This window comes from Papilio machaon, chromosome 11, assembly GCF_912999745.1.
Source record: "Papilio machaon chromosome 11, ilPapMach1.1, whole genome shotgun sequence".
Lineage (NCBI taxonomy): Eukaryota > Metazoa > Arthropoda > Insecta > Lepidoptera > Papilionidae > Papilio > Papilio machaon.
Genome location: NC_059996.1, coordinates 2,826,982 through 2,841,348, shown reverse-complemented (window position 1 = coordinate 2,841,348; position 14,367 = coordinate 2,826,982). Strand labels below are relative to the sequence as shown.

Below are 14,367 nucleotides of genomic sequence, written 5' to 3'. Positions count from 1 at the left end.
CCAGGTGGTTATTTTTAGTGTGAGCGAATGATTTATCCGATGTACGTAACTCGGTAACTATCTCGAGCGCCAACGTCACGGGAGCGCGTGGCGTGCGGCTAATTGTGGCATCGCCAAAACGGTCCCTGCCGGCCAGAGTAAAAGCGGAGCGTGATTCAGCGAGGAGAAAGCGGTCGGCAGGCTACTGAGCGGCCGAGCCTCCTCGCCCGCGCCATGCTGCGCGCCGCTACGCCCGTGCGACCTGAGCTTTTGGCACCTTCCTTCGTCGTCGCGACGCCGCGCCATTTTCCCGCGCACGTGGGCGACGCCGGCTTAGCGAGGGCGTCCGGCCCGCGCGCCATTAACGCGTCCGTCGTGAATGAACGCCGACCTCGAGCGGGTGGCTGGCATCCATTGACAGGGCGCGCGCTCCTCGCTCACCGCACGCCGCACGCCGCACGGGGGCGCGTCGCACGCCCTCGCGTCTCGCCGCCTCGCGCGCACCAGTCGAGGATGTGGCGCTCGGCGCGCGACTCTCGTTCGCGAAACCCGTGTTCATTTGTCAGTAGACGCTCGGAACCGCCGTGGTTCTAAGCTTTAGTTAACCACGCGGGCTGTGATCGTGTCGATTAGTCGATAGGTAGTCTCTATACTCGTGGATCGTGTCGTGCATATCGGCGGCTCGGCGCAAGAGTGGCTGGTCGCAAATCTGTGCTTGCAGTGCGCGGGTGTGTGTGTCGTGGTCGGCGCGGGGATGAGAGCGTGCGATGCTCTCGGTGATTGCGATGCGTCGGCCGGAGGACGAGGACCTCGGCCACGGCGACGGCGACGAGTTCGTGGACATATCGCAGATGCAGCTGGTCGTGGAGGCGGGCCCGAGCGGGCTGCAGTACGCGGGTCCGGCACCGCCGCTCGCGCAGCCCGCGCCCCCCTCCGCCGACACCGCCTCTACCGCCTCTACCTCCGTCGACGACCTCTTCGCGCTCTACTTCACACCGGCCACACAGGGTAAGGTTGCGACTCCTTTAGTCACGTGTCTAATCAAATGTAAGTCTTAGTTTTGCTGCTGTTATACACCGTGAAGTACATACGAAATAAAAATAAACAAATATTTTAAGCAGTAAATAAACATCGAAGAAAGAAAAAGACAAATTTAAAAGAAAAAATTAGCCACAATGCTGTATATTTTTGGTGAACTCTTCAACATAAATTATAAGTATTTGTAGCAACAAATAATGCATTGCATAATGATATCTTTACCCATTTGAAACTCCATACTATTATAAGCTTAATAGGTACTTATTTTTTCTTAAATAAAACATATTATATTTGTGTCTTTCCTTTTTAATTTCATTAAAAAAAATCATTTTGCGAAGATAAAGATTGCCACAAACATCGTAGAGTGGTCAAGAACAAATACTACCTCTATACATTCAATTTTCACTTCTATAAGCAGGGTTTAGAGGCGCTTATTAAACTTTCAATTCGCATGGTGTAGTAATGACAGATGACAATATTCTTGTAATCTTTGCTTATGCGAACTGGATTAATAAGACCGATAACCTATTACCTATTTAGGTGCAGATATTGAGAAACATTAAACCTTAAAAAAAATAGGAAAATTATTGTTTTACTTCTCCGCTCTCTTAACGTTAACCTGAAGTTACTACCACAAAATCTACAATGAACAATAACCTGCAGCTATGATACTAACACGAAAGTAGAGATACACGGAGTCAATAACGTCGTCCACTTGTAATATTCATTGAGGTACATTTGTTTCTCATGTCGAGTCGGCCCAGTTGCGGACCAGATGATATATGTTAAGTCTAATTCCAAGTTAAGTTTGATGACAATTTAACAGTTTTTTGCTCTATTTAACATGTTACTTAAGAGCTCTTTAGTACAGTTTTCTCATACTCAGAGTGAGCCAGTTTAAGTGCGTACATCCGAAAGCCGTATTCATTGTTATATTAGCATCATTAAACTGGCCGCTACGCTAGAGCACTTGTTGTTGATTAATTGATAATATTCTGGGAACGAGTTCCTAAGACCGTGCGCCTACAGTTGCAAGATCAGAAGCAGTGATTCCGTTCTCTGCCATTAACAATCCAGTATGGCCTGCCGCATGCAAACGCTGTGCCACTGAATTAAACCAATAACAAAATGGTTGATATCGAGAACGATTTGTATTGTCTGATATTAACATGCATCTCTCTTTTTCGAACAGACATTTAAAATATGTATAAATAGATTTACCAAACTGTAATTGCGCATTTCGCAATTGACCTTTCCAGAAAAAGTAACTATCGATTTTTTACGTCGGTGTATCAAAAGTTTATCTATAAAAATTCGAGTGTCATTAAAAAAATTCGAAACTTTTTTTTATCTAATTAATTGTAACGATTTTAAAAGTGATAACAATTATTTCGTATGACGTATGTATGCTGTATACACCGAGAATAAAAGCATTTAACATATAACTATAGACCGGACAATATATCAATAGATGAACGATTGGTAGCGACTCAGTTGTAAAGTTTGACACGTCGAGTTATGTCGCTGGATTGGTTATTATAGTTCATTTATCAATTTTTAATAAGCTCTCTCTGATATTTAGAAAATAAATAATGTAAGAAGTAGGTAAATAAACGATAGTCTGGTCGTGGGTCCTTAGCTAAAATGATAAAAAAATATTAATAAATTATACATTAAATACATATAAAATTAAATATTCAATTATTCGAGCACTTTTACGTATAGTGCACTGATACAGGCTGATGATGATGATGTGGATAATCATATAAAAAAAAACATAGCACATTGGACTACTATTGTTGTGCATAATATAACTACAATATTAGCAAAATCAACAACAAAACCTTAGCAGAACTAAATGCGTTGTAAACAGATTGATCCAGAACTATTTACTCTAAAGACGATAAGCAACTTAAGCTAGCTTATCATAAACATGCAAATACTCTTACAGTTGAAATAAAATGCCACGCATGAGTACCAAATAAATTCTTAACATAATTATGTATTAAGAAAAAAACAATAAACACATGGACAGTACGAAGTGTTGCACAACGCAGCATTCGAACATCTGTTAAAGTGACAATATTCCAATTTACGACTACTTTATATCAATATCTCCCATTAATGCTCTTTATAATCTCTTAAATGCAATTAGATATGCAAAGTGGTCATTGAACATAGCATTAAATAGAAAAATATGCCGCAGTCTCATCCTCAGCATTCCACAGATGTACTACACTAATAGTATGTCCGCAGCGTCAGTTCCCTTCGTAATAATTAGGATCAGCGTTCGTATAATGTTATCTGGGACGGATGCTGCTAATCGACTGAGTGTTACCAACAATATGTTATCTTGTCCTCCGGACAAACTACAAACATTGTGCAAAAACAATCTGATATGTCTTTTCGTTATTATTGTTTTGTAATACGGTGGCAAACGAGCAAGCGGATCACCTGATGTGTGGTCCTGTAAATAAACGCTGCCTATATACAGCTGACAGTGATCAAATCTTAATTAATAAAAAATTGTTTTTCATAATTTATATTAATAGCTGAATAAATAAATATATTGTGTAACAATCCCAATCCTATTAATATTTGTTGCAACGAATAAAATAAAATATAAAAAAATCTTATACAATGTAGAATAAGGAAAAAAGAACTTATAATACGAAACAAAGATATTGCTACATACAATAAGCAAGGAAATGTTCATTAGTTTCTTTTAGAATGTTTTGTTATGAATTCGGTTTCCCTTTCTTGTTAAAATTTTTAACGTTGTACTCGAATGATAAGAACAATATACCATAATTTCGTCAAAACTATCCAGTAGTTAACGCAAATATGGGAGATTTTTATTTAGATAAATAGATAGTTAATATTCAACAATACATATATACAAGTATATCTGGGTGTAGATAAATTCACGAGAATTTTGCCTACGTCTAATAATAATAATAATAATTTGATCTATAAGATTTAAAAAGAGGTGGGACTAGGGTGCACTCCTTCGTCTCTGATTGGACGTTATCAGACCAAAGGCGTTGGTAATATTTCAATTCTATGAAAAATAATAACATCCACTGAAAGCGAATGGTGGGAGCTACTTCGGTCTTCTCATAAAAGTACGAAAAAATCTGCTCGCTAAGCTTATCAAAGATGGCGAATGTACCAGTGCTTCTAAAACAAGCAAAACTGATAATGCATTATGAAAGATAATATTTATAGATTTATAAATAATTAGTAGTATATATAGTTACTAGCTGTCGCCCGCGACTCCGTCCGCGCGCAGTTAAAAAAAATTTAATAGAGGTATGAAAAATAGATGTTGGCCGATTCTCATAGATATCGGATAAGCACAAAAAATTTCATCAAAATCGGTCAAGCCGTTTCGGAGGAGTATGGCAACGAAAACTGTGACACGAGAATTTTATATATTAGATTATTATTTTTGAAAAATTACTAAAAACTAGTTATTATTTGTATTTAAATTTAAAATAGAGTGTGCACGAAACGTGAATTGTGTTGCAGAAAAACTGAACCCGTTGGATTAACAAATAGTTAGTAATAGATGAATAATTGAGGCAACTCTTTTTAGACATAGGTACTATGTTTGAATACAAACATATAGATAAAATTACTACAATAAAACAAGAGCTCATGAAGAGTTTCGAAAGGGACATAAAAGGTTTGAATTGAAACCAAGCACCTATAAATGGCACCTAAATTGTCTGAAAAAGATATCTAATATATCTGTGCTCCTGGTAATCCATGCAGATACTGTCAAAAAAGGTGCATCCCACGCCCGGCGCGTCAGATGAAGAGGTCGGCTTGTCAGAGGTGCCCACACTAGAGGCCGTTACACCTCGCCGTTCCCAGATATGCGATAGCCAAGTCTTTGTATGACCGCGGGCAGGGGCCACGCACGTGCTTTTGAGCCGGGCCGCGCCGACTCACGTCGCCACACATAAATCGGCAATCTAGTCCTTACCAGACAAATGCCAGCCATGTTGCCGCCGATTTGCATCTCGAAGATCACTCGCGACCGCGACTTAATCGCCGGATGCCTTTATCCATGTATTTATTTAAAGTTGCGTATGATGAAGTAACTTAAGCACTAAAATACAAGTTCTGTAGATAGAGCCTACTTATAATTGCGGATTTAAGTGCTACAAAAATAATTCGTAGTAATGACACTGAGAGCACAACTTCCCAACCGGAGACTCTAACTTAATATATATGCCGAAGTTTACATATCAGATGTGTGTTGTTTTGGCTACTTATACTTGTATATGAATTAAGTACCTTTATGTGCGACAGTTGAAATCAATTCGAGTGTCTATTGTGCCGGGAAGTAAGTTCCCGCGCTGGCGGCGCACCTGCGACCAATGATGGAGAACAATTGCTATCATTAGCGACCATCGTCGTCCGTCGGGGCGCACGCTAAACATATTCAAATAGTCCCAACTACAATGCGACTTAATTTTAAAGTCAATAAATTATCGCTAATGCTCAATTTGCGTCGACCGGTTAACAATGCCCGTTCCCGCAATTACTTAAACGCATGTAACAGAACGATACGATCTGAGTTCGGTCGTCCGGCGTCATTGTCTCACCCGATACGAACACACGGGCCGCAATTACACCGCATCGAGTGCCACTGACTCACGGCCGCGATACGACCGATTGACTGCGCCATAAAACTTCGCTCTCGGTCACCGTAATTAGTATCGTACTAAAACTATATCCTTAAACAGACTAAATCTTCACATCTACAAAGCTTTACACTAGCTTGTACCCCTCTGTACAATTAGCATACTGTTGTTTCCAACTCAATATTCTTTTTAGAAATCGAGCAAGCATGCACATCAAATGACTTTGTTTAAACGTCAACAATACACAACCCTGCTTGAAATTCTGGCAGACATAATTGTCAAAATTAAATAAGAATCGCTTAACATTACATTTATGATCATTACAGCGATGATTTACATGTGGGTACGTAATTTTTCATTTTAAAAGATCATGTCATTTATACACCATATTTCCATTCCTCATAATCATATACTCTCCCGGAGATTTTAATTTAATTGAGCATCTAACATGTTATTTCTCAGACGAAATGCAGAGGTATACAACTGCACTAGTCTTTACCATGGTATTTCATCGGTCGAGTTAGCCTAATAATGCAACAGATGTTACTGCTGCAAACTATGTTTGTCCAACTTAATCCGACAATGCAAATACTATCTAAAGAGATTACTTTATTATATATTTATTACTTATACTAAATCTGTATTATTGTACATTTTAAAAATTCTGATTGCAGCACTTTTTGCCATTACTGCGTATGAATAATGAGACATTTGAAAACATCCTTGTACGCAAGTAGAATTACGTTTATTATGGCATATAAGCTTTCGTAAAGATCACTCATGTTAAATTCAGGTAACGTAGTGTCAGACAGCTTCTGGTAACAACTGAGTATAATAACACGTTTATGTCGGCAGGCGCGGCGGGACGTTATCGCGACACGAATTTTGTTGGTGTAACCGTGGATTTCCACTGTCTAAACACCAACAAAACCTTGTTTTTATTTCAGTTTTTTCAATGACGCCAAAAAAATGTATACTCCAAATGTATTTTTAGAATTCAAGTCCTATTACAATAAATAGCCGTAATGTAAAATCTGTATGAGCTTGGCACAATTAGGTTGAAGGAACGGCGGACAATGCGAGTTGATTTGATGATAATCTCTGCTAGAATTCCACAGAGTGCGACAATGTTTGTGAATACGTGACCAACAGCGGAACAAACACTTAGCTAGGATCACAACACAGTCTATCATTTTACGTTTATAAGTTCGAAAAAAAATGACCGATTTTGGATTAATAAACCTTTTATGAAGTACACAACATGTTGTTTTAATTTTCCAAGACATTACCTAATATAAGAATAAAGAAAACGAAATAAAGTGTGAGGTGTCAGTCGTGTATTGAGAGACTTTTTATGCCATGACATTAGAAGACACAGATTAAGCTGCGAAGGGGGACTTGTTAGTTAGATTGTTAAAACGATTCTACACTGAAAGTCGATGAACATTTTACTCTTAATCTTAGACAGACAATTTTTCAAGATTTACGAGAAGACGACAAATTGAATAGTATCTGTTGTGAAGCTGGAGCGCCGCCAATGTCCCTCTCGTTTTAGTCTTTGTGCAATCGCCCTATTTTTCTAAAGTGTTGCACGCGTCACGCCCGTGCGTTTCAGTAACGCTTCCACAATTAATATAATAGCTTTTCTTTTGCATAATTTAACATTTGCGTCTTTGCTCTTGTGCATAATATTTAACCTATAAGTATTTTCACTCCTTGAGTCACTGTTTATTCATTCAACAACCACTGTCTTCGGAAAAATTAATAAACTAAGAAAAATATATAATTAACTACACAATGTTTGTTTCGTAATTTCTAGCCATTCTTTGACATCAAATGTTAGTTGTAAATTGAATCTCTTAAAAGTCTGAACGACAATTGAATGACGTACGAGTAAATAATCAAAACACGCTATGGTTCATTAAAACATGCCATAAAATAATGTTACACTTCACTGTCAACCTCTTGACTATAAACAGCGAGACAATATCACGTCCCGGAGCGTTCATTACTGCATTAACACTAATTATCCCAAGCGTCTCGGTCGCGTGCCCTCGCTTTTGACTCATCACGATCTCTACCGCTAATGTAATAAGCAGCATAATAGAAAAAAGCGGATCCTCCAATTGACTGACAAGTGCAAGACCCTGACCGCTGTGATGAATATTGAACAAAATTAGTTGCCTCATCGAAACTATAAGCTGCGACGTTCCATTTGCAATAACCTTGTCTAGTGAGGTATTGTGCCCTACAAAGTGTGCTATACCGTGTCAGACGGCGGATCATCAATCTTTTATTCAGTAAACGACCATAAAACACTTCAACGGCCATCGCAGTATGTGGCCGTTTGATGATATTACCGATTTTAAATTTATGTTAAATCCCCTATTACTCCACAATCTCTATTTTATCGTATAAAAATTTTAAATCGTTGTTTTTTTTTTATTCTATGAATATTATGCCTTGATTTAAATAATGTATCCATGGAATAACTTTTTTTTATATCAAAATTGTGAAAATACTGACGCCCTGAACTGTAAAATAAACCCTTTCATAAATATAGGTAACTATAGCCAACAGGAGTTTTGAGTAATCCTATAACTACACTTCAGTGACACACTTGTAATAAAACATATTGTCGCCCCTTTCGTTATCTTTGACAAAACAGAGACAGCAATGTTTATTACTACATTTGATAACTAACTAGTCGAAACTAACATTAAGTATATGTAATATAAAGTATCGTGATGCCACGTAACGTTTGCCATATTGCCTGCATCAATCAATTCCAATTTTAAATCTCCATTTAATTGAATAACCAGTGACGTTTTTAAATGAAACTATCTGTCGCCTGGGACGCCGTCCGCACGGAATTTAAAAAATAACTTAATTAGTAGCCTATGTGTTTTTCCAAACTATGTTCTACATCTATGTCAAATTTCAGCGAGATCGATTCAGCTGTTCCGGAGATACCTTGAAACAAACATCCATTCATCCATCCATCCAAACATTGGCATTTATAATATTAGTAAGATTAACATTATTTATATAGCTATAACAATTTAGTGTTTCAAATAGAGTTTTGGATAGTGCACATTAAAATAAATATTTCAATTCGAACATGATAACTGTCCGGCTCGTGTTATATGACTGCCAGGTGGCACCACGATAGCAAATTCTGACACATTTTTGGCTGGATTAGTGGATGACAGCGTTGTGTAATAATATCTTAAATATTTTACTAGGTCAACAAAAACAAGAAAGTCTGTTATATTTTCAATTTTAAACTTTATGGCTTTTTTTGTTTCAGAGTGACCCTTTTAAGTGTGAGAGCCACACGTCTAGATGTAAATCTTTTTTTCTCTTTCAAGTCTTACTATACTAACTTACGAAGTGAGCTATGAGCAACTAAAGCTTAAACATCAGCCGATAATGGTATAAAAATTTAAGTCATAGAACTGAATATGATTCTACAAGAAACCAAATAATTATAATTGTAAATGTGCAGCGAAAAGTAATCACATCCAAGCCCAAGGTTTGGTGACCGAGTTAGTGGTGTGAGTCACGGGTTCTCGGACGAGTGGTGTCCTATATCGCTCATTATTTATGGGTTGCAGAGCAGCAGTAATTGCGGTCGGGACCTCGCAGCACACCGCTCGTTTATCTAATTAGTGTGGACTGCGCGCCCGTCTGCAAGTCTGTCTGCGCGTGCGCGTGCCTGCGCGACCGCATGCTCGCTCGCACGACTGATTCGCAATCCTCTAGAATAGACTAACTGCTAACTCGCGTGTTTGAAACATAAATTGTATTTAAAAAATAAAAAACAATTTTGTACTAAATTCTATTTATGGTAACACAAAAAACCAAAAAAGGTAGCATATTCTGTGCTTGTTTTATTAGAAAATAGCTGATCTTAAGTCCTGATAAAGATATAGAAACAAGGAATTATTAAAAAAAATACTGTTTAGCACCAGTAAAACTATATTAGGTGTTTTCTCAGGGTGCCTAATTACGATACGGTAATATTTTTTTAATAGGTTGGTAAATGCAAAACAACAAGAATTTATATATTATATAAATCACGCAGATGCTACTAAGTGTTTTAAAATTTAGAATTATGTGATAGAAATAGTTCATTTAAACAATTACCAGGTCCATAAATTTCTATTTGCTTTCTGACGCACACTGTCTTTTTATTACTTAATTCATTTCGAAAACCCTTAATGCTATTACTCTTCGTCGCTTGATTATTACGAGTTTCGAGACAATTCTTAGAAATAACTGACAAATTTATAATGATTCAATATAATCCCTCGTCTAACTCCAAATATGAACTTCAACAATTATTTAGTTATACTTAGTCCTCGGAAAACGATGAATAAACAACTAATGTATAAATTAGAGTTATAAACATTGGATTTAATAGTTGTTCTGTTCCGAGATACAGACTTGAAGCCTTTTATGGCTTCGCCAAACTAGCGCAGTTGGATACATATAATACAAACCTGTCATTATCCCCTACATAAAATCATTTTTTTTTCATTATAAACAATGAATAAACCTGTGAACTAATGATTTCAGCATGGATCAATGTGTAATCTGATATTGGACAAAATGTTTTGCTTTTAAAAATCAAAGATGCGACATATGTATAGACTACGACATTATATTAACACATTACCGCGAAAGCGAACCAGAACTAAAGCAGAATATAAGGTCGAGTTTGCTCAACGATTTCATTTTTGTTGTAAGCCTAATTATTTTTATCGACCATCCATAAGAAATAAAAATACGATTACTAAATTATATTACGCTTCAATTTATTAGAAACATCTTGAGCTATTTACGTAACAGAAAACGAGGAAAATGTATCTATAACCATTCATGAATTAATAAAAAATAAGTACCAAAATAACATCGAGGAATATTTTTTTATTGTTAATAGGAAAAGTAAATAAATTTGTACGAATGTATTAATCGAATATAATTGTATTTTATGTATACACACATCTAACTACGAAAGATAAATTTAAAAAACACAATAAACCCGACTAAAATATTTGAAAATAGAAATCGTGTCACATCGTAATTTTTAAATAAATAACTGTCATGCACTTCAGAGGATCACAATGGACATACTCAAACGAAAAACAATATATTCTTCTGTTAATAGGAAATAGAATTATGCACACGCTTGGTCTTTGAATGGTTTGTTAACAGTTATTATTTATTGGTATATTATATCACATGTCATAAATATATTCAAAGAAAACATTGTCCCATAAAATAATTTATTATCTAATTAAAATAAGTTTAATAACAAGTATTAACAATTTTATTTTAAGTAATAACGTTTTAAAAAAAGTAGTAATTTTTAAAGGCTTTAACTGTGGCGATTAGACAATTTTAAATTGGCTCAAAAAGAACGGTTGTATTGTGTAGGTGGTTGTCAATGGTATACTGTAGGCGGAAGGTTATAAGGCAGTCACGGCAAGCCGGAATAGATCATCGATTGTTCTATAGGAACTTAGTGGTGTAATTAAGCTTCTGAGACGTTGCCCCATATTAAATCAAGCATTCGAAAATAGTGTTAGATATTCTTCTATAATATTGAAAATTTATTCATAGTATCATTGGGTACCTATATATAAAGTTGAGAGAAAAAATGTTTTTTTTTTTTTATTTATTTAAAAACAACTGCATAGCATCCTTACAGTACGCAACCAATTTGACACTATACATACTAGTTTACACGCTAATAGAATTATTGATTTTGAGAGAAAAGCTTCATTTCAGCTTCGCTTCACCAACAAAATGTTGTAATAAAGGTAACCTGAAAATATAAAGAATTTGACTTGAGATTATTTTGAAAGATAATGATGAAAACAACTTTACGTGGGTGATATTTCCTAATACGTTTTTGAAGAAACATCCAGTTTAGTTTTGCACACCGAGCTAATGCAAGTCTCACATGAGTCAAGCGTGGCACGGCTCGCAACAGCATTCGGCAGATGGCAACCACTGTGTGTTGGCGGCAATGCTTCTAATCCGTAAAACCTGCAGACCTTACCTTGACTCCTACGCTTCGCTGTGCCTTTTACTGAATCGTACATTACATCTCGTCCGTACTCCGGACACGCGCACTAGTTATGTAGTTCATTCAAAATTTAAGTTCCTTTAACTTGGAATATTTTCACTGAAAACTACGTTTGTTAAGTTTGATTGTATTTTCTAACATTTGCTTAGTTTGTTAACCCTTATTATTGAAATCGTTTGACTGAAATATAATAGTGAAAAATATTCCATAGTTGTTATGTTCTTGTTCTTGAAACATATATGTAAATAAAAATGTATGAAATAAAGATTGTAAATAAACTGTTGTTCCTTAAATTACGATTGGACAAAAGATTTAAAATGAATTCTTACTTGGTAAAAGTTGAACATGCACCCGCTGAAATGGTGACATGTAACTATAAAGCTTTTTGATTATTAACCAAAGTAAACATTAAAAAATCACTGCGTTGTATGTTAATATAAACTCATGTCCCAATCGGGTTTACTATATAATTACTGGTATAGTTTCCTTATGATATTATTCATGAGCAATGGCCTCTGAGCTAATGAATGAATGAATGGAGCACGCTTGCGCCGCCCACAGCGGGTTCATTCATACGTAGCCGAGCGCTCGACCAGCCTGTCAATGTCGACCTACAGTGTGTACCAGCCTTCATGACAACATTAAAACAATAGACGAAACAAGTTTTTACTTCCAAATTGTCATGGTCAAAGTCGAGGGTTAAAATGAAACACTCTTTATAATATTTACAAGGGGATACTTTCTATGATTATAAATTGTATATCTTTCTCATATCAAAAAATTTTAATACTGAAATTTAAGGTGTTACTTATTAATTCTTAATGCAGAACTCTACAATCTATTGTCATAATAAGTTAACAAGTTTGATGAAAGGTGGCGTTCCTTTCCGATCAAAAAAGTTTAGTTATGTAATATATAATCAGGTGTATAGTGGGAATTAATTTAATTTCAGGCGGTCCGTTGTTCGTTTGTCCTCTTCCCCTATAAAAAAATTATATGTTCCGGTGAGAAAAGATCAGCTGAAAACGTATCCAAAGTTCTCGAAATCATTAAACCTTGAACTTTTTATAAAATTTTAATGAAAGTCATCGTTCAATCAAAAAGTTTGAGGCCAAAGGTCGTGATCGATAGGTAAAGGGCAAAGTTGACGGTAAACTTTAGGCGGTTGCGGTCTACGGATGCCGAACGATGAATGGAAGTTAGAGGGGGAGGTTGAGGGAGATTGTGGGTGAGGGAGCTTGGTGTCGGGGAATGGGGAGGAAGGGTTTTCGTGGCCATGGCCAAAATATGATGTGCAGGGAGGCGCACGCGCGGCGAGCGCAGGTTCAAGGACGAAGCATCGACCGGCGGCAGTGGCGCGCCGAGCCGGCACGCGCCCGCACGTCCGATCGATGCCGTCGCTATGCCAGGGTGAAATGCTTACTTAGGGTCTCCATACACGGTTCAAGGTCGATTGACTTTGGGCGATCAACAGTTAGTTCGCCATTTACGGATCGCAGTCTCCAGTCAAGCAGCTCGCAGTCTCCGAAAAATAAAAAAATGCTGCTGGCCGTACGCAAACTATTTGAAACAGTCTCTATATGGGACTTAGACCTGACCTGAATGAGACCTTACATTTATTCCTAGAAGAAGACAATAACTCTACGATATGAGATTTGCATTCGTGTAAATAAGTCAACGTAGACTTAAACCTTACTGCGACTTTGTGTGTATGCCAATTGTGTATAATTATAGTAACACAAGATATGCTTAAGACGCTTTAGAAAAGATGGAAACCTGCTTTAACCTAGTTTATATAACTACCGTTGGCCACAGCATCTACAACAAGTGTTAGACAAATGCGTTGTTCACTTTCATATAAATATCATCGATTTCGACTCCCAAATTTTATTCTGACAGTTCTGGAATTAATTCTTCATCAAACGAAGCGCAAAAAATATTTTAGACCAGATCTTGGATCTCATCAAAGTCGAGCAAACTCATAGAGCCGTTGCCATTGCTGCTGACTGTACTTTTGAATCTATTATACTCATTAAGAAAAATAACAAAGTATTGTATAAATATAATTTTTACAAAGAAACCATACAATTTTCATTAATTGACCATAACGTTTGGTACAATAACATAAAGTACAAAATCAAGAAACATAACCAGCTCGTTAAAACAAACATAAATCGGTACCGTGACACCGTATCGAATGGCGGACTTACGAATGTGATGTTTAAGACATAATGGCGCGTTATCTTGTATGTATTACACGCGACGTGTGCTACTCTAGTGCTTATTTTTCCACGAGCGGGACTTGATTGCGAGCGTAATCCGCCGTAAATAAGAGGCGCGTGCTCGTGCGCGTGCGCGTGCGCCTCGCTGATTGCATTACTGCGCTACCCGCACTCCGCCGGCCATGGAGCCGCTGTGTCAATAATTATTAAAATGGAAATTAATCTTTCGGAATCACAGGCTAGGTTTTCAAATGAAAAAGACTCTATACAGATATTTCTACATATTTCTATAAAATATGAACGATGTAGAGTTGATTATTATTTTTTAAATTTGCGTAGATTAAAATCTTCCAATGAGTAAAAGTCATTATGAAGA

The 14,367-nt window shown here is 36.9% G+C and overlaps 1 protein-coding gene across 1 annotated transcript in view; it reads left to right on the top strand.

The window, feature by feature from the left end:
- The first annotated feature begins 502 nt into the window (after nt 1–502).
- The window catches only part of LOC106714247 (E3 SUMO-protein ligase EGR2), a 30,041-nt gene continuing 16,176 nt past the window's right edge, over nt 503–14,367 (top strand). Inside the window, exon 1 of the mRNA XM_045679920.1 lies at nt 503–987. Coding sequence (XP_045535876.1) covers nt 747–987 — 241 coding nt within the window. The 5' untranslated portion in view covers nt 503–746. The remainder of the gene's footprint in view (nt 988–14,367) is intronic.